At 39.7% G+C, this 19,997-nt stretch overlaps 1 protein-coding gene across 13 annotated transcripts in view; it reads right to left on the bottom strand.

Moving 5' to 3' along the window:
• Positions 1-19,997, bottom strand: part of GRIP1 (glutamate receptor interacting protein 1) — a 546,608-nt gene that overhangs the window by 61,585 nt on the left and 465,026 nt on the right. For 7 of the 13 annotated variants that reach the window (XM_043548244.1, XM_043548269.1, XM_043548251.1 and 4 more), the window contains exons 8-11: positions 17,429-17,576; positions 15,331-15,500; positions 12,327-12,482; positions 11,500-11,652 (exon numbers count right to left, since the gene is read on the bottom strand). In XM_043548244.1, coding sequence (XP_043404179.1) covers positions 11,500-11,652; positions 12,327-12,482; positions 15,331-15,500; positions 17,429-17,576 — 627 coding nt within the window. The remainder of the gene's footprint in view (positions 1-11,499; positions 11,653-12,326; positions 12,483-15,330; positions 15,501-17,428; positions 17,577-19,997) is intronic. The other 6 variants (XM_043548282.1, XM_043548293.1, XM_043548274.1 and 3 more) reach the window with 1 other exon arrangement.

Here is a 19,997-nt window from a genome sequence, read left to right as displayed (position 1 = left end):
AGATTTTAAGGGCAGAAGGGACCATCGTGATAATCTAATCTGACCTCCTGCACATTGCAGACCACAAAACCTCACCCACCCACTCCTGTAATAGACACCTAATCTGTGGCTGAGTTACTGAAGTCCTCAAATCATGATGACTTCAAGTTACAGTGAATCTACTATTTATACTAGTTTAAACCTGCAGGTGTCCCATGCTGCAGAGGAAGGCGAACCCCCTTCCCCCGGTCTCTGCCAATCTGACTCAAGGGAAAATTCCTTCCCGACCCCAAATATGGCGATCAGTTGGACCCTGAGTATTTTGGCAAGACCCAACAGCCAGACACTCAGGAGAGAATTCTCTGTAATAACTCAGAGCTCCCCCATCACACCACGTGGTATCCATCACTGGCTGTTGGGGAATATTTACTACTAGCAGTTACAAATTGGCTACATACCATTGTAGGCAGTCTCATCATACCATCCCCTCCATAAACTTATCAAGCTCAGTCTTGAAGCCAGTTAGATTTTTTGCCCCCCATTGCTCCCCTTGGAAGGCTGTTCCAGAACTTCACTCCTCTGATGGTTAGAAACCTTCGCCTAATTTCAAGCCAAAACTTGTTGATGGCCAGTTTATACCATTTGTTCTTGTGTACACATTGGTGCTTAACTTAAATAACTCCTCTCCCTCCCTGCTATTTAACCCTCTGATATATTTATAGAGAGCAATCATATCTCCCCTCAGCCTTCTTTTGGTTAGGCTAAACAAGCCAAACTCTTTGAGTCTCCTCTCATAAGGTAGGTTTTCCATTCCTTGGATCATCCTATTTGCCCTTCTCTGGACCTGTTCCAGTTTTAATTAATCTTTCTTAAACATGGCAGATCAGAACTGCACACAGTTTTCCACATGAGGTCTCACCAGTGCCTTGTATAATGGTACTAACACTTCCCTATCTCTACTGGAAATACCTTGCCTGATGCATCCTCGGATTGCATTAGCCTTTTTCACAGACTCATCACATTTGCAGCTCATAGTCATCCTGTGATCAACTAATACACCCAGATCTTTCTCCTCTGTCACTCCCAAATCCAGATTTCTCCCCCGAGAGCAACAGGCTGACTGTGGCACCTCCTCCTCATATGGGACTCAATCCTGGCCATAGGGATTGAAACGGATTCCTCCCATTCCCAAAGCACAGGCTCCTTTCCACCACCAACTGAGCTGAATGAGGGTCTTACTGGTTTAATAGCAGGACACAGGTGAGCAGTTATGACTCCACCTCAAGGCTTGAGATTGGGAATATCTTGCTGTATTATCTCCTGATTGTTCTAAATTTACATATAAACTTAAAATACGGCTTTAATTGGTGTTTGAATATATTTTGTTCTTTCTTTATATAGGAATTAGATACAGTGCTAATTTCTAAGTTATCGGCAAAAAGACTAGAATTTTCAGGTGCCTAAGTAGCCCCTGGAATCATGGTGAAAGTTGCCTCCCCATCCCAAAATCTGAAATGGCGCCCCTGCTCCCCACATTTTTAAAACATCTGTGCTAAATGGTGCTCCCCACATTTTTAAAACATCTGTGCTAAATGGAAGGCAGAAATCTGGGGCGGGGGGGGGGGGATGTGACCCTGGGTGCCCACCATGTGTCGTTTCTAGGGGGTGCAAATATGCTTGCTCACCCTGGGCACTCAAATGCTTAGTTATGGCTCTGCTAGCTCCTGTAGGGTTCTTTGAAAATCTCTAATATTTTATTCATTAGCAACAGGGCTAATGTCCTCGACAGGTAGGAAATCTCACCACCTGTGGTGTATATTTCTCATTAACATTTATGTCAGGCTATTTGAGCTACGTAATACCAATTAACCACCCTTTTCTGCTTTATACCACAGTACAGACAAACATATTTGGGGAAAGAAGTTCTATATACTCCTTCAAAAAGACCGATCTTTTAACTCCTATAGAAAGCTCCCCCTATGGTTGCAAGATTCCTATGTTTCGGACAGACTTTTTTGCTCTCTCTTTATTTCCATTCCATCTCAACTGACTGCACTGCGACACAAGTCAAGAGAAAAATGACTTCGAGATTCAACACTGATACCTACATAAAAGGAGTAAGGTGCCCGTGGGTACTTTGATCCCTGCCTAATGAGGTCTTTTATCATTATTTATATGTAGCCACTGGAAGCCACTATTATCTTATACAAAGAGGACGGGAACAATTCGTTCTGTTTCTAGTCAAACATGTAAAGCACTATTGCAGTGGTATCCCTAAATACTTCAGCACTTATGGGACTGCAAGTGTTTTTCCAGTACAAATCTAGGCTACTATCCACTCCTCCTCTAAATTCCTTGAAGGCTCATTTCTGCCTACAAGGAATTAGCTAAAATTGATGGCTCATTGGAGGGACAGTTTGCTTTGTTTTTACTCATTAAAAAATGACAAAGTTACTCCTTGTTATTAAATACGTTTTGCATTTTACAAGTTGTTAGTACAGCTGTAGAAAAATCACAATGGTTTTCCTTCCTTGGGGTTTGTGTAAACATTTCCTTCAGTTTAAGGTTTATAGCACTAGTTTTTTGCTTTGAGTTTCAAGTTAATATGATTTTGCAAACTCAATTTGCAAATTGATTCAATACCCACTGTAGTCAATAGGAGTCTGTCCATTGGCTTCAATGGTTTTGTATCAGGGTCTCAAGACTGTTTTTTCATGTCACTTATCTTCCACTCATCTAATTAGGCGCCACCCCAAAAAAGAAATTGACTATGAACATATTATAAAAACAACCTCCTCACCCCATAACCGCAAGCAGCTTCCTCAGCCAAAAGTACCTTGTATTCTTATTAGCTTCCCTTAATTCTCCCCTCCTTATCTTTTCTTTCTCTTTTTTTGTGGGGGGGGGTCATCATCTTCCTGTTTAGTGCATCAGCTTCCCGTTTAGTCTAATTTTAGCTAGCCAGCTCTTTGGGGGCAAACATAGAAGGCTTAAAGGGACTTTTCCTCAATCACAAAAAGGCACACACTGTCCAAAATGAAAAGCTAACAATTCTGCAAGTAAAACATAAGAATGCAATAATGGAGTCCCCAATCTACCAACTGCTTAGGCACTCTTTTATATCTGTCATTCATTAGCAATATCTTTTTACCAACTTTTTTCCCCCGGCATCTAAACTACTATAAAGTTTTGACCAAATCAATCTGAATATACTAAAAACATGCTTGGTGAAAAACAAAGCTGGCTAGATAGAAGTGCACATATTTTTATAAATTGACAAATTCAATTCAATTGAGTTCTGCAATTTTACTTCAACAGTTTTCCACCATTTTGATGTAATGAACTGTGCCATAATCTACTTCACAAATATAGATCTGGAGAAGATCTCTGGAGCTTCATGTTGAATGTTAGAAGAGAGGAAAGGAACTGGGGTTACATTTCATCAGCCATATTTCAGCCTTCTTTTTCTGTCCTGGCTTCACCTATGACTTTTTTGTTTATGTTGAACTCTGTAAGCTATGGAACAGAAAGATTCTGTGGCTTCTCTGAATTGGTTTTTGATTTTGTGAGTGTGTGGTTCATTCTTTTTTGCTATGATTGGGCCAATTTCCCATGAGATGTTGACAGTAGCATCATCAGTGTGTAAACTGTCAAGTCCCTTAAACCTCCATTAGTCATTTTGTAAATGTAGTGCCTATTTGCAGAATCTCTTGCTATGTAAAATGGGTGCGATATTTTGATCAAAGTTCTCCTTTTGATCAATACAAACTCCTAAAACAGATGACTGACATTTTTCAAATGACTTTTTTGGTTGAAAATGGCTTTAAAAATTATGAGGCCATTTTGCTTTTTTCAATGTTTTTGTTTTTCAAAAATTTGTGACTTATTGGCGTACAATTTAAACTTTTTCAATTAACCTACCATAAGACTGAGGGTGGCAGATGAAGAATTTTTTTAAACCTCTACAATGTTCATTAGGATTGTGTTAGATATTGCTTCTTACTCAATGAGATTTAAATAGTGTACTAACCACGAATAGGTCAGAGAATGATTACATCTGAGAGTTCTAATTTTTTTTCATTTTATAAGCAAATCATGAAGACCTCCATGTCTGCCCTTTTGGGTGGCATCATCAGCAACTCAGGCAAAATATTCTGAGGGTCTATTTTCAGACACAGAATCAATATTTTAAGTAGGTGCACATTTTTCTCTATGCTTATGCCATTATCAGATCACTTCTCATATTCAACTAGGCATTTTGCACTAATGTCAAAGCCAGTTCTTTTTGTTCTTTAACTTTTCCTTTTGTTTCTTCATTGCAAGCTGAAATCTGTCTTGAGGAGTATATCTAAGGTAAAGTGCTTCTGTCTTATTTCAAATTCTTCAATTATTTTAATGGCATAATCACCAGTTGATCTTTGCCATTGTTTAGGAGCCGAAGAATTGTGGATGGGCTGGCTCTTGAATGAAGCAGATGTTGAAGAGCTGTGATTAAAGTTATGATCACAATTATATTTCCATGACTAGGTATCTGTCTAGGTACTTGTTACCATAGTATCTGATTACTGTAGTATACTCAGTGACGACAATGGCATCAAAATATTTCACTTGCGAAATCAAGCTCATCAGTGTTATTCTCTTTCACTTTGAAGTTTCATTCAAGAGGACAGTTGATCTTGAAGCTAGTTTTCTGCACTTTTTGAGATGAGAATGAATATTCTCTCTTTTGCTACTCAAATCTTGATAATGTTTATTATTTTACTTCACAAAAATTATGTTTTTGTTAATTCACCCATCCCATAGCTTCTTTCTAACCACTTCTTTCAACTTGAGACATGCTGAGTTAGATAAATTCATACTCAAATGTCTTGTAATCACTAAATACTAAACATCCATATGCAGTAAGAATGAAAAACAAACAACAAAAACCTCTGGTTTCAATAATCTGAAGACTGAAAATTTAGATAACATGGGTCTATATTTATATGGCTATCAGATGTCCCACCTACCTGCCAGAAGTTTCCAAGTCCTTGCAAAGCAAACCTTCTAACAGTTCATAACTGCACACATTCCCCTTTCTTTAACATCAAATGACAATTATTCCACTCACTAGCCACATCCCTCTCTCCCATCACCAACAACTCAACTTCTTTCCCTCCCTCAGCTTCCTTCATGACAGCTCTGATATTCGACTGAAATTAGGGCCTAATACTTTTAGTGCTGAAACACTTCCAAATATACATTTTGTTCATGTAGGTACAGCGTCTAAGTGTGCCACCAAAGTTCAAAAAATGAATAAAATCTTACAAACAATAAAACTCCACTGGAGGGTTTGCACAAACCTGCCGCCCACTGCTGCCAGTAGAGTAGCTTCTAGGGTGTGCGCAGAGAAGGCCCCCAAAGCTTTAGCAACTGTGCAAGGGCTTCTGGCTCCTGCAGTTTAACCGCAGTAGGGATCAGACTTTGCCACTTCCAACTCCTTGAGGGACATCTAAAAGGCTTTGTGGATAGAGGAGGGGGCAGCCCTGGCATGGCAGCTCCCTCTTTCGGAAATCCAGGATATGTAGGTAGAAACAGCCACGTGACGCACTCTTGAAGAGGCTGGTATGAAGGGAGGGAGGACTAAGCACCAGACCTCCATCTTAAAAGACATCAAGGATGAATGGAGACATAGGGGTTGGTTAAGGCCTTCATTGGCTGGGATAGTTTGGCTGAACATCTGAACTTTTGGATGCTTCTGAGAACTGGAGTCCAAACCTTTGGAAATTTCCCTGCCTCTAAAATTTGTCTGGAGTTTGACTATGGCGTATTAGGGCTTTGGGTACTATTGGTGTATTTCTGCAAGAAGAGCATGTAGGATACTGGCTGCAGTGAATCTTTGTTAATTCTGAGGGCTAGTTTATTGCATGTTTTTATACATTACATTGAATATGCAAGCACCTGTTTTACTAAATTCTCCTACGTGTAATGTTGTTGGCCTTCTGGGGACTGGTTTACCGTGTGCTATACAGTATGTAGATTTGTAATCTTGAATATGGGGATAGCATATTTGTTATTTTTATTCCCCTAATAGTGACAGAAGAAGGACAAGAATTATTAAAAGGAGAACAGGGGATATTTTAGCTGCATAATTACAAGTTAGCAGGGGAACTTTGGCAAATGTAAAATGCTCCATATTCCTAGAGGCAGTGGAGAAATTAGTCAATGATAGCAATACATGGTAGACGATTGTCATTGGGTGTCCCATTCTGTTTCAGCCACTAAAGAGTTCATAGGGAAACAAACTGCTTGCTCAGCTAGGGCTGACTGGTGGACTCACAACAACTACAATGGTAAAAGGACTGCAGAACAGAAGGGCAGGGTGGCTGAGAAGCCACAGAAAACAAGAACCTTCAGCAACAGGCTAGTGAAAAGCCGCCCAGGAGACGAGACTCTCTGGAGGAGGGGACTACAAGAGTGACTTGGAGGAACAGCCTGCAGGACAAGCCTGGTAGGAAACAGCCAGGGAAACAGTAAGAGGTGGGGAGAGCTTGGAGCCAACCGCTTTGTATTTACATAGCCACACTGCCCAGCATTTGGGGATTTAAACTCTACCCAAACAGTGATGTAATTGTTTCCATAGTAAGTAACATACTTTAAAGGTGAAAAAGCAGAGGAAGAGGAAAAATAAGTGGCATAAATAAAGTATGTGATGGCATGGAGGTGTCTTAAATTTTCACAGTCACATGTTTGGAAAGCCCTGTATAAGTATTACAGTCATTGTAAACTCACAACAACAAAATGTTTATAGTTCCCTTTATTACCACGAGTTTGGGATGAGCATATTAGTTATGCAGGTTTTTCTAACAAAGGGCAATGCAAACTTTATCGCACCCTTCACCAACACATCTTCTCCCTTTCCCTCAGCAGACAGAGACTTATTACAACTTACATTTAAAACTGTCCCACAACAATCTGACTGATTAGAAATTGGTCACTAAACCCAAAACAGATTGTGCTATTGCTCTTCTAGGCAAAGGGCAACAATCTATGTCTGACATAAATCACTGTTGTCAAACAAGGACATATGACCAGTCTCCCATTAATCCCCTACAAAAGGAGCTGGCAGGCTTGTCCAAATTCTTCCGCTTGGCAGTGGAAGTGGCCATCTCTCTGAGGGACATAAGAATTGCCATACTGAATCAGAACCTATGGCCATCTAATGCAGTGCTCTGTCTATGATAATGGCCAGCACCAGATGCTTCAGAGGAAGGTGTAAATGTAACACCAACAGGCCCCGGTCATTGGCGGGTGGGATTGAACCTGGGATCTCTGGAGCTAAATGCATGAGCCTCTACTTCATGAGCTAAAAGCCATATGGCCCTTAGCTAAGGCTGTAGAGCAAACTCATTAATCTCTAAGTGGTCTTGGTGTCACTAGATGGGACAGAACACCACACCCAGAAGGTGTGTGGGTTACATAAGGACCCCACAGTGGGCAGATGTGGAGTAATCAGCCCCTCCTCCCCACTTTAGATGTTATCCTAATCTCTATTAGTTAGGGATTGGTTTAAAACCTGAAGCATGAGGTTTAATATCGCTTCCTGGGTTGGCTGCATCCCCAGTTTCTCCTTAATGCAGGAACCATTCTCATATGTTGCAGTGCGTATGTGATTAAAGGGTGAAAGTCACGCATGGGCAGACTTATGCCCTTTTATGTTGGCTCTCTGCACAGGGGAGAATTTGACTGAAAGATGTATGTTTATTAAAAACATTCTAAAAATATCATAAAAATAAGTAGTAACTGTCTCCAGAGGCAACGGCGGTAATAAAATTGCCTCAGGTAATAATAGTTTCTTCAATTGCACAGAATGACCACAGTCTGACAGGACACCTCCATCTCAGGAAATATTTTTGCCTTGGGCAGTATTTTACTGCTATCCCTTTCCAACTCAACTGGTATTTGTATAATAAAACCTGCATGCGTAGAGAGAGAAAGAGATTGATACTTTATAATACTTAATCCCATTAACGCCACAATATGGATTGACACAGTATCTCCTAATGATCTCAAAGGATATATTAGCAGATGATATGTCAAAACATGTATTGGATCAAATGGCTGATCAGATAAAAAAAAATCTGATGAAGGGCAAAACTATATGAAAAGAATTGTACTGCTAAAGAAACAGGCAACACTCCTCCCCCCAGCGTCACATGTTGTTATTTGCTATTTCCCACAAATATCAGAGATGATTTACATTGGTAAGAAACCACCATTTTGTTGTGACAATGGCAGATTTTTGAGAGGGGGTGGTGCTTTGTGCTGTTGTGGAATCCCACAATTTCCCTCATCACCATCCCCAAGAGAAACTTGTTCAACAGTGGAAATAGTGAAAATTCATTTCTGACTAATGCCCTGATCCTGCAAGGTGAACCAAGCAGGAACGCCCATTGACCTCAATATATCTCCATGTGGGCCAACCCTTATGTCTGTGCAGAGTCCAATTCAAGTCAGCGGGGATCTGTGTAGGCACAGGAGGGTCATCATTAGGTATCAGATTGCAGGATCATGTGCAAAAACTCTCAGAATGAAAGACAGTAGTTTGACACACTCTACTTAAAGTGGGCCTGGATTCAGCAAAATAACTGTATAAAAATGGCCCCTCTGCTGAATGTAACTAGTACCTATTTATCATGAAATGCCCAAGGAGATTAGAGAGACTATAAAAATAGAAAACTCGGTAATAATGGAGGATTTCAATTATCCCCATACTGGTTGGGATACATGTCACCTCAGGACGGGATGCAGAGATAAAATTTCTAGACACAGTTAATACCTGGTTCTTGAAGCAGCTTGTCCTGGAACCCGCAAGGGGAGAGGCAATTTTTGATTTAGTCTTAAGTGAAGCCCAGGGTCTGGTCCAAGAGGCAAATATAGCTCAACTACTCAGTAATAGTGACCAGAATGTAATTAAATTTAACATCTCTGTAGGGCGGAAGATACCAAAGAAATCCACCACAGTAGCATTTAACTTCAAAAAAGGGAACTACACAAAAATGAGGAAGCTAGTTAAACAGAAATTAAAAGGAACAGTAACAAGAGTGAAATGCCTGCAAGTTGCATGGAAACTATTTAAAAACACCACAATAAAGGCTCAGACTAAATGTATACCCCAATCAAAAATAGTAAGAGGATCAAAAACAGTCTACCATGGCTAAACAACCAAATAAAATAGGTAGTTAGAGGCAAAAGGCATCCTTCAAAAATTGGAAGTCAAATCCTACTAAGAAAAACAGAAAGGAGCATAAACTCTGGCAAGTCAAGTATAAAAATATAATTAAGCAGACCAGAAGAGAATTTGAAGAATATCTAATAAAAAACACAAAAACTAACAGCAAAACATTTTTTTAAGTATATCAGAAGCAGGAAGGCAGCCAAACAATCACTAGACGATCGAGGTGCTAAAGGAGCACTCAAAGAAGACAAGGCCACTGCAGAGAAGCAAAATTAATACCTTTGCATTGGTCTTCTCTGCAGAGAATGTGAGGGAGATTGTCACACCTGAGCCATTCTTTTTAGGTGACAAATCAGAGGAACTTTCCCTGATTGAGGTGTAAACAGAAGTAGTTTTGGAACAACTTGGTAACAGTAATAAGTCACCAGGACCAGATGGTATTCATCCAAGAGTTCTGACAGAACTCATATATGAAATCGCAGAACTATTAACTATGTTACGTAACCTATCTCTTAAATCAGCATCCGTACCAGACTAGAGGATAGAGAATACAACACCAATATTTATTTAAAAGACTCCAGAAGCGATCCTGGCAATTAGAGGCCAGTAAGCCTAACTTCAGTACCAGGCAAGTTGGTTAAAACTATAGTAAAGAACACAATATTCAGACACATAATTGAATACAATTTGTTGGGGAAAAGTCAACACAACTTTTGTAAAGGGAAATCATGCCTCAACAATCTATTAGAAATCTCTGAGGGAGTCAACAAGCAGGGGGACACGGGTGATCCTGTTGATATAGTGTAATTGGATTTTCAGAAAGCCTTTGACAAAGCCCACACCAAAGGCTCATAAGCAAACTAATCAGTCTTTGGGATAAGAGGGAAGGTCCTCTCGTGGACCAGTAACAGGTTAAAAGATAGGAAACAAAGGGTAAGAATAAATGTTCGGTTTTCACAATGGAGAGAGATAAATAGCGTGGTCCCCCAAGGATCTGTTCTGGGACCAGTGCTGTTCAACATATTCACCAATGATCTAGAAAAGAGGATAAACAGTGAGGTGGCAAAGTTTGCAGACAATACAAAATTACTCAAGATAGTTAAGTCCAAAGCTGACTGCAAAGTGTTACAAAGAGATCTCACTAAACTATGTGGCTGGCAACAAAATGGCAGATGAAATTCACTGTTTGAAAAATGCAAAGTAATGCACATTGGAAAACATAATACATACTAAATTACGGGGTTTAATAGCTGTTACCACTCAAGAAAGAGATCTTGAAGTCATTGTGGATAGTTCTCTGAAAATGTCTGCTCAATATGCAGCAGCAATAAAAAAAAAAAAAGCTAATACAATGTTAGGAACCATTAAGAAAGGGATAGATAAGAAGACAGTAAATATCATAATGCCACTACATAAATCCATGGTACACCCACACCTTGAATACTGCGTGCAGTTCTGGTGGCCCCATTTCACAAAAGATATACTCGAAATGGAAAAGTTACAGAGAAGGGCAACAGAAATGATTAGGAACAGCTTCCATCTGAAGAGATTAAAAAGACTGTGACCATTCAGCCTAGAAAACCGATGACCAAGGGGGGATATGGTAGAGGTCTACAAAATCATGACTGGTGTAGACAAAGAGAATAAGAAAATGTTATTTACCCCTTCACAGAAGACATGAATCAGGGGCACCCGATGAAATTAGTAGGCAGCAAGTTTAAAACAAACATAAGGATGTACTTCTTCACACAACACAAGTCAACCAGTGGAACTTGTTGCCAGGAGATGTTGTGGAGGCCAAAAGTATAAGTGGGCTCAAAAAATAATTAGATAAATTCATGGAGGATAGGTCTATTAATGGCTGTTAGCCAGAGCAACCTCGTATATTAAAATGGTATGTATTTTTATGATGACTGTAATGATTTTAGATAGTTTCCTTGTCCAAACTGACTAATAAACTCACCCAACTGTGCTTAAGTATTGGAGGGGTCCAAAACTAGCATTGCATACCCATCCAGAGAGTACCGAAGCAAACTACACTAAAATAATATATATTTTTAATCATGGGTTACACAAACTAGAAGTAATCAACCCATTTTAGTGTTGCATGCCAACACTGCAATTGCTGATTCCTGCCCCGCAAATCAAACACACTGACACCTAAACTATTGCTGCTCTCCTGGCTACTTCTCTTTAATATATTTACCAAAGTAAAACTGCAGTAAATTTTGTGCCTTTTCTCTCATCTTGTTTCCCCAGCCCCCGTCTGTTGCACACTTCAAATGACTGCTGTTACCACCTACATGAGCTTTTGAAGTCCTTCTTTTTCATTCGCCGCCTCATCATTGTTCCGCGTGGGCTGGTGGAGTAGAGGCTGCGAGGTAAGGTCCCCATGTTCAGGGAACTCAGGCTGTATGCACTCATGGAGGTAGGAGAGAAGGACGAAGACACCAAAGCTGTTGTAAAAAATTGGACACTTGGTACACAGCACTCTATAGCAGGGAACAGTGCAGCATAAGCCTGTAACTCACTCATGAATCAATGGGTATGGTGCACAAAAATGGTGTGTGTATCTAATAACAAAGACACATATCAAACCTTAGGTGTGACCCTAGATAACAGCATAGCGAGAATTTCAGCACCATGTGAGGCATAAAAGGAAGCAGGAGCTGGGAACTAGCAAAAACACTGTAGACACAAAAATAAAAATATGTACTATACACCTTATTTTAAACAAAGTACATGAAATAAATATTTTTGATACACAATCATGAATCAATGTAAATTAATGTGTCTGAATATTGACTCTAGAAATGCCTTTTTAATAGGTGATTTCTGACATAACATTTGTAAGCCATTCTTTTTATTCTAATATTATACTGCACATAAGGTGCTGAAACCTAACGATCTAGTAATATGGTTTAAAAACCAGGTCACTGAGAATTTTCAAGCCTTTCCCCATCTACAAAGACTGTCCAATTAAAGAAAGAAAAAGGCATACGTTGTCAGAAATAACCTTGTCATAGTTATGAAAAAAAGTGTGACACCCATAAAACTGAAATGAGAGAAGTATGAGAGGAAGAAGAAGAAAAAAATATATATGTCAGGAGGAAAAAGCATGGAACATTACGAAGGTTTTTTTGAGGAGGCGTTTTCTGGAATTTCCAGGCTGGCATCCTGCAATGGTCAGGGTGGTAGGTGTTATAATGGTGGCAGGTGATGAGGCTGCTGTGGTTGTTGGCACAGGAATCCCAGGTAAGTTGCCTGTTGCTCCTTTGAACCTTCACTGCCCGCATGAAGGGATGACAGAAAATAAGAAAACAAAAAGGGACCAGAGAAGAGGGAGAGGTAACCAAATTGCATAAATAAAAAGTAACAAAAATTAAAGCAATTTGAAAAGGGGGAAAAATTAATGTGGCTTTGTCCCTTTTCTTGGTGATCAGCAAACACTGTGATCAACTTCAGGGATGGAAACCTTTCATCTTCCCAGAAATAATGCTTTTTTTCCCCCAAAAGATAAGTACTGAATCAATTTCTAATCTCCCTCTGGCCTTAAGAGCTAAGATTAAAAACTTTTTAGAAAAATACTTAAGTCAACATTATTGAGATGTATGATATATGACTAGTAATTACAGGTTTGCAAATCTCCACCTGCATTAGCAGGACTTGTATATATTAAGAAAATAAAAAGGGTCTATAAATCACATTTCCCATAATGATTTGAAGTGGTTTACATGTCAGTCATTTCAATTTTCTGCTTTGACATTTTAATTTTGCCAGCATCCATCACTGGCATTATATTACCCTGGGCAATAAACTACTTCACTCAACCATCAACACAAAAATCCTATCTTGGGGCTTGATTAAGAAGGACAAAGCAAAAGTCTAAAGTCACTATTTATGGTTTTGCAGCATGATCGTCAGATCTTTTCATTTTCCGGATTAAAATTAAGACCATATTTGATTCCTACTCTCAGGTTTGTGCTCAAAATGGGAATGGCCAAAATTTGTCAAAACCATAAATGGGGGGGTGGGGTGGAGAGAAGAGACTGGCTCATGTTGATCAATTTACCAAAACCCAGGGGGCTGCTCCTAAATTATACAAAATGGTACAGATAATAGCCACCCTCATTTTTAGTACAGAGATGCATCTCTAGATGCACTGTGGTCTGTTCACTCTGAACAAGATGGAACACAGTATTTTGTGACCTGTAGTCAGTGATTAATTTGTAATGAAAGAGGTGCTGTGGCGCAAACAATTAGGTGCCAGGCTCAAACAATTTTTTAACTTTCATAACTGACGCAGCACCAGAGGTGCGGAGGCTATGAACTGCCAAGTCTAGAGCCCTGGCAAACCCTAGAACAAATTAAGCATTGCCTGTATTCGCCATTGGCTTCACCTTTGTAGTAAAAGATGAGGTGGGATTTGTCAAACACTATGAGCTGCATTTGGTCCAAGGCCTAACTAAATGCCAGAGGAAAAGCTATAGTTTTCCTCCATTTTATATTATAGAAGTAGGATCTCTTTCTTGGCTGAATACATTAAATCTTTTGTATCTAGAGATTGCCCTCCCTCCCCCACCCCAACCCCAGTGGAATGTTTCGTTACAACAAAGGGCAGGTGAGGGAAGGTAAAAGGAAAGGAATGTATTGGACTTAAAAAATAAAAGATGTTTTGCCAACACCACTTTATAAACCATCTGAGGGTCACCTGCAGTGAAATTAGGACATTCAGTTCCTGGACAGAACCACTAAGCTTCACTTCATAGTCCAATAGACGAAGGCCTGAACAGCTCACTGATCTAATTCTAATAAAAGTAACCCTGAAGAAGTCTATAAAAACTTACATATCAAGCAGGGTGATGCGGCCAGGAAAATCCCAGCAGCCCTAGTAACAATCTATCTCAATATTTTGTTTTAATGAATCAAACTTATTGTAGTTTCCTATCATAACTTTTCAAATTCAACTGATTCTTCTTCTGATAATCTATGTCAATTTCTGAGCTTTAACCATGGTGTAAAAATTAAAATCTGATAAGAATAATATGGCCAGGCAGATTTTCATTATATTCAGGTTGCTATGAGACCTGTTTAATTAAAAAGGCTGCTTCCAGCAGGAAATTATCTGGCAGCTCTTGCTGTTTTTTCTCTTGAACTGTGGATAGATGTAAAAAGTGTCCTATGAGGTGGAAAACCATACAAATTACATTTCCATATCTTGCAGAATGATCATTCCAATTCAATAAGAATTCTGTATAAACCTACAGCATGTACATTAGTAATTCATTGAGCTATTCCAGTCCAGGACTTCTTAATGCTGCAGTAAAATTTATGGGGCAGCAGTAGACAAAGGAATGAGCTTATAAAATATAAAATATAAAAGAAAAATATAAAAGAAAAAAACCTTAAAAACAAATGGGGCTCTTGCTTTTTTTTAATTATTATTATTGGATAAACCCTTTATTCATCCATTAACTCTCTTTAGATATTTTGGTTGGTTTTGGGTTGGGTGTGGTTTGGTTTTTTTTTGCCAGTTCATAATTCAGAGCACATTCTAGGGTGAACGATAACTGCATTCAACAGCAAGAGCCTTAATGACTCAACAGATCATAGAAGATGGTGTTGCAAAGTACTCTTCTATCATCCAGTCCATCTCTCAGCCAACGAAGGATTGTTCCCAAGGGTACATTTGTTTCAATAAAGCATGTTTCCTCTTGAGTAGGCTGTGATTTTTAAGTAACACCACCTGGGAGTCTATACTCAGAACATTTGGGCTCTTCTGGTTAATTTAAGGCAGCTGCCTCGTTGTCTAGGGAGAGCTCCCCTAGCAAGATATCCTTGCATATAACTACAAAGGTATATTCACCAACTCTTTTTTTTAATATGACTGGAACTATGCAGGGGCACTTTCAGCAAAACATTTTCTCCTTATTTTTAGGGATTTCTGAGGATAGATTGAGGTAAACAAACAGTACACAGCTTGCTAGGGGTTTTCAGAAGCATAACCCGGAGAGCTGAAAAGAAAGGTTACAGATAAAATTGCCTTAATATCTTTTCCCTGAGTTACAGCAATGGCAGTAGATATGAACATGCAAGAAAGAGGAAGTGGGATCTAGTGTTACAGATCCCCTTACCGTGTTCTGGTCCCTTCAATGCTAGCCGAGTCTGATGGTGAGGAAGGATCTCAAGTTTGACATTGTCTGCTGTATTAGCCAAGAACTGTGTTGCTTCTGCCAATGTACAGTACTCCATGCTGGTACCATCGATGGACAGAATATGGTCTCCTACATGTAATGCACCACATCTATACAAAGGGAGAAAAACTCAGTATGATAAAGTGTGCTCTTTGCTTGGTATATGAGTTTTATAGCCTTCAAATTGGTCATGGCAATTATGAGACTGTGTATTTTTAGAGAGAAAAAATTAATATTTTATAAGGATTGTCACTGGCCAAACTTTAAGTCAATTAGTACAAATCTTAAATACAAGTCGGTAAATACAGTATATGTCAAGACATCACTCACAGAACTGGAATGGGATACTAGTTGACTTCTAGTATATGTGTGAATGGCAGCAGAATAAATGAGAAGAGCTTAAGGAGACTCAGCAAGCCTGCTCATATCCCTCACACAAGCACCCAGTTCATCATTTTTTGAGTTATTCATAGTTAAACATTTATTAGTACAAAAGCTGTAAATGATGATGAAATTATGCAGTAGTCAAACAAATAATGAAACCAGGGCTGGCATGGTGACTCGAGGAGTGGGGTGGGGAGGGGGCTAGCTGCTACATCTTGCTGCACTCAAGAGACTGGCTACTGGATGAGTTGAGAAATGCAAACACAGCAGTCAGCATCCCGACGTACCAGTCAAGTGGACAGCTCCTTTAATTGGTTACCCCCTGTGGAATGGGAAAAAAACAGAGGGAGAAAATTAAAGCATCCTGCACCATTGAGCTGGAGAACCCCTCTGGATCAATGGCCGTCACTCTCAAAGGTTCTACTGTAGGGTAAAGCCCACAGTGGAGCTGTAGACTCACTGTTACAAGTGGGTGCTACTAACAGCACCATTTTCAAAGAGGAATTACAAGGAAGGGTGGCTGGGGACATGCAGGAGAAATTTGCTGCTGAAACATAATATTTAAGGCAAATTTTAAAAAAAGATCCCACAGCTTTAGTACAGAGATTACACCATCTGGGGCAGTGGTGGGCAACCTGCGACCTGTCAGGGTAATCCACTGGTGGGCCACCGGACAGTTTGTTTACATTTGCACAGCCGCCTGCAGCTCCCAGTGGCCGCGGTTCACCGTTCCCAGCCAATGGGAGCTGCGGGAAGCGGCACAGGGCTGTGCTGGGAGCTACTAACCGCGAACCACAGCCACTGGGAGCCGCGGGCGGCTGTGCAAATGTAAACAAATTGTCTGGCAGCTCACCAGTGGATTACCCTGACGGGCCGTGTGCAGCCCATGGGCCGCAGGTTCCCCACCACTGATCTGGGGGAAAGTATCTAATCATTTTTTTTCCGTTTGTAAATATAATTTTATCTCACGTGGAATTTTTCAAATGGAGCTGAAAAAGGGATTTTCCTTATAAAATAACTCTAAAATACAGAAGCCAGTCTTTCTAATACCTCAGTGGTATTCTAAAATACTAATAAGAAAAAAATCCAAGTATAAGGAGTTCCATTTCACTGTGCCACAAGAATGAATGATGCACCCTAAAAGAGCACTTCATGGTTGCTAAGTCTCAGAATGTACTTACTTTGACAGAGGTTTCATACTGTGGGACTTACTTTAAGAATTGCAGCAGGGTATTTATTTTTAATGCTAATCACTGCGGCAGCATTATATTTTAAAAAAACCAAGCAAACCTTCAAATTACTGTGCAGCACAGCATAAGCAAACAGGTTCAGACATACTAGAAAGAGGAGATAGTGTTTGTTTATGGGATGACATAGGGTATTGTTGGCGGTTGGTTTGTTTTTTCTGTAGTTTAATGCCGTGTGAATGAGCAAAAGTAAAATGGTGTCTGAGAATCTTTTTAAAAGCTCTACATTATAGAGCTACTGTCTACCAAGAGGGGTTAATTTTAAACACTAACAAGCTTGAGAGCGTCTTCTTCAGTCAAATTCATCTAAAATGCCAAGGGAAGTTTTTTTAAACAGCAACAAAAATACTGATAAGATATAAAATGGATGCGTAATCCTATAATTTAGAGTCTTCTGTAGCACTCACCTGTCTGCAATACTTGCAGATTTGATTTTGTCTATGACAATGACCTGTTTGTTGCAGCACATCGAGGTAGTTAGTGCAACCCCAAGAGCAGCACCAGGAGTTTTGGCAACTTCGACTAGCAATGGTCCAGATGCTGTTGCTACCGAATCTGTTAAAATTAGACCAAAAAGAGTATTTCAGTATTACACCAATTTGATATCTGTGCCATTTTCATGTTTCATTTTCACAGAAAATCTCTACCACCACTGTATTTCTCTAGGCCGCAAACAGGAAAAGAACATTGGACTGGGGAGTTCCAGAGGGAGCGATTATGGGGTTTAAAGAATTAACTAGGGAGCCTATATTGTGAGTGTGGAATGAATGAAAGTGAGAACAGGTGAGTTTCTAGGGCTGTGATGCTTTGCGTGAAAGCTCAAGAGAGGGCAGTAAAGTCATTGTTGATAACAAGGTGTGGAGGTTAGGCACACGAGACTCAAAGAACCCTATGAAGCAGCAGACAGATGCAATTCTGAGATGGAAAGAAAGAACAGAATGACTTGCTAAGAGACAACAACTGAAATAAAAATTCATCAGGGACTTGGAATGCTATTTAAGTAACTAAGGCAGTGAAAAGTTAAAGATGTTTCAATATCTGAATGAAGACCAATAGAGCTACCTACATAGGAAGTGAATAGGTATAAAAGGATAAGATGTATAAAAGTGCATGCTGGTTTAGTTTTGGAGAAGTGGAGGGCCTTTTATAGTAACTGAAATGACTGAGAGAAAAAGGTGAAGGAACATTTGATGAGAGGTGGAATCACCAGAGACTCAGGCTGAGATAACAGAAAAGACCATTGTGGAGAAAATGGAAGAAGGTGACAGTATGGCAACTAGAAATAATATGAAGAGCAGAAGAGAAAGGTGTGTGGAGTGATTCAAGAGACACCTGCCATAGATGCCCTGTCCTTAAAAAGGAGAAAGAACAGTCCAAAAAGAGTAACTCAACAACTGGCCAAGAAGAAAGTACTGAATAGAAACCAGAAAGAAAGAAGCAGCAAATGAATCTAATTAGTGACTCTGTATTGAGGAACTAAGCCCAAAATATTTGTTACCCAGATCAAGGGAAAAAGACGTTAGTCTGGCTCCTGAACGCCAAGATAAAGCATGTGATAATAAGAGTGAAGTATATTCTGAAAAATAACTGGGGAATCCCTACCAACTCTTGACAATCAGGCAACAAATGAGACAGGTGAAGGGAGATTTGATAAAATGAAGATGCATTTCAGGGATGTAAGACGGCAACTGAAAACTGGGACGAAGTAAATGATCTTTTCAGAGGTGCTCCCAGTGCCAAGCATCAGTGGAGAAAGGAGAGTATTAACATTGCAGTAAACTTAATGGATGTAAAGAAGGAGTTTTCGTTCACAGAACACTGGGATGCCTGCTGTGAGGAGAGGCACATGTTTAGATGTGACAGTCTACATAGAAGCTGCTGGGACTGCAATTGGTAGTGTTTATTAGCTGGGATTTAAACTAGCTAGGAAAAGGTAAAGGGGACATGAGGTCTTTTATTGAATCTTAAAGAATCTGTCATGTTATTCCAATACACAAAGTGTGACAGAAAATGGAATTCTGTAGAAGAGGAAGAATGTGATGGTGTGATTCAAGACACATGTGCAATAGATGTCCTATCCTTGACAAGGAGAAGGAACTATCCAAGAACAAGCCAAAGATAGTAACTCAACAAGTGGCCAAGAAAAAAAGCACTAAACAGGTACTTGAAGATTAAGAATGTGAAATGTTGTATTATTGTCCCAAAGCATAAATACAGAGGAGAACGTGTGTGGGAAGTAAACAAACAGAACTGGAAATGCTATTAAGTAATGGAAGTCAGGTGGTCCTCATAACTAGTATACAGGAATGAATGGGAGTGAAGAGAAGAAAGAGGGGTGGGGTGAATTGTTCATTATGTTAGAGGTATTAGCTAATTATTCTTCACAAAACCTCCTGTGAAGTAGATTGACATTATCATCCCCTTCTTGCAGATGGAAAATTCAGGTAGAGAAATTAAGGCTAACATTTCCAAGAGTGGCCACTAATTTGGGGTGCCTCAATTTTGTGCCCAACTGAGACCCCTTGGGCCTGATTTCCAGACGTGCTGGACATCCATATACACTATTAAAATCAATGGAAGTAGAAGGCACTTAGCAACTCTGAAAATCAGGCCAACAATGACTCAAGTTGAGCTCCCAAAACAGAGGCACCCTGAAGTATCCTTTTGAAAATTTTTCCCTAGTTAACTTGCCTATGGCGGCAGAAAGTGTTCATTGCAGAGACTAGAACTTATGAACTCCTGGCTCCCAGTCCTGTGCTTGTTGTCATTTTTTCAGCTAATTTTGTCTACTGATGTTTGGAACTACAAACAAATTATTTAAGCATCAGTATTTTATGGTACTCTGTAAATAAGAAAGCCATTTTTGTCATAAATATTGTGGCAAAGGGCTGTACCAATAAAGATTCTTCAAGTGATAAACTTTAACCTGGCATTGGCCTGTCACTAGAAAGTACTTCCCATAATCTATGTCTCCCC

The sequence above is a fragment of the Chelonia mydas genome, chromosome 1 (assembly GCF_015237465.2).
Source record: "Chelonia mydas isolate rCheMyd1 chromosome 1, rCheMyd1.pri.v2, whole genome shotgun sequence".
In the NCBI taxonomy this organism is placed as follows: domain Eukaryota; kingdom Metazoa; phylum Chordata; order Testudines; family Cheloniidae; genus Chelonia; species Chelonia mydas.
This window is presented reverse-complemented; position numbering and strand designations above follow the sequence as displayed.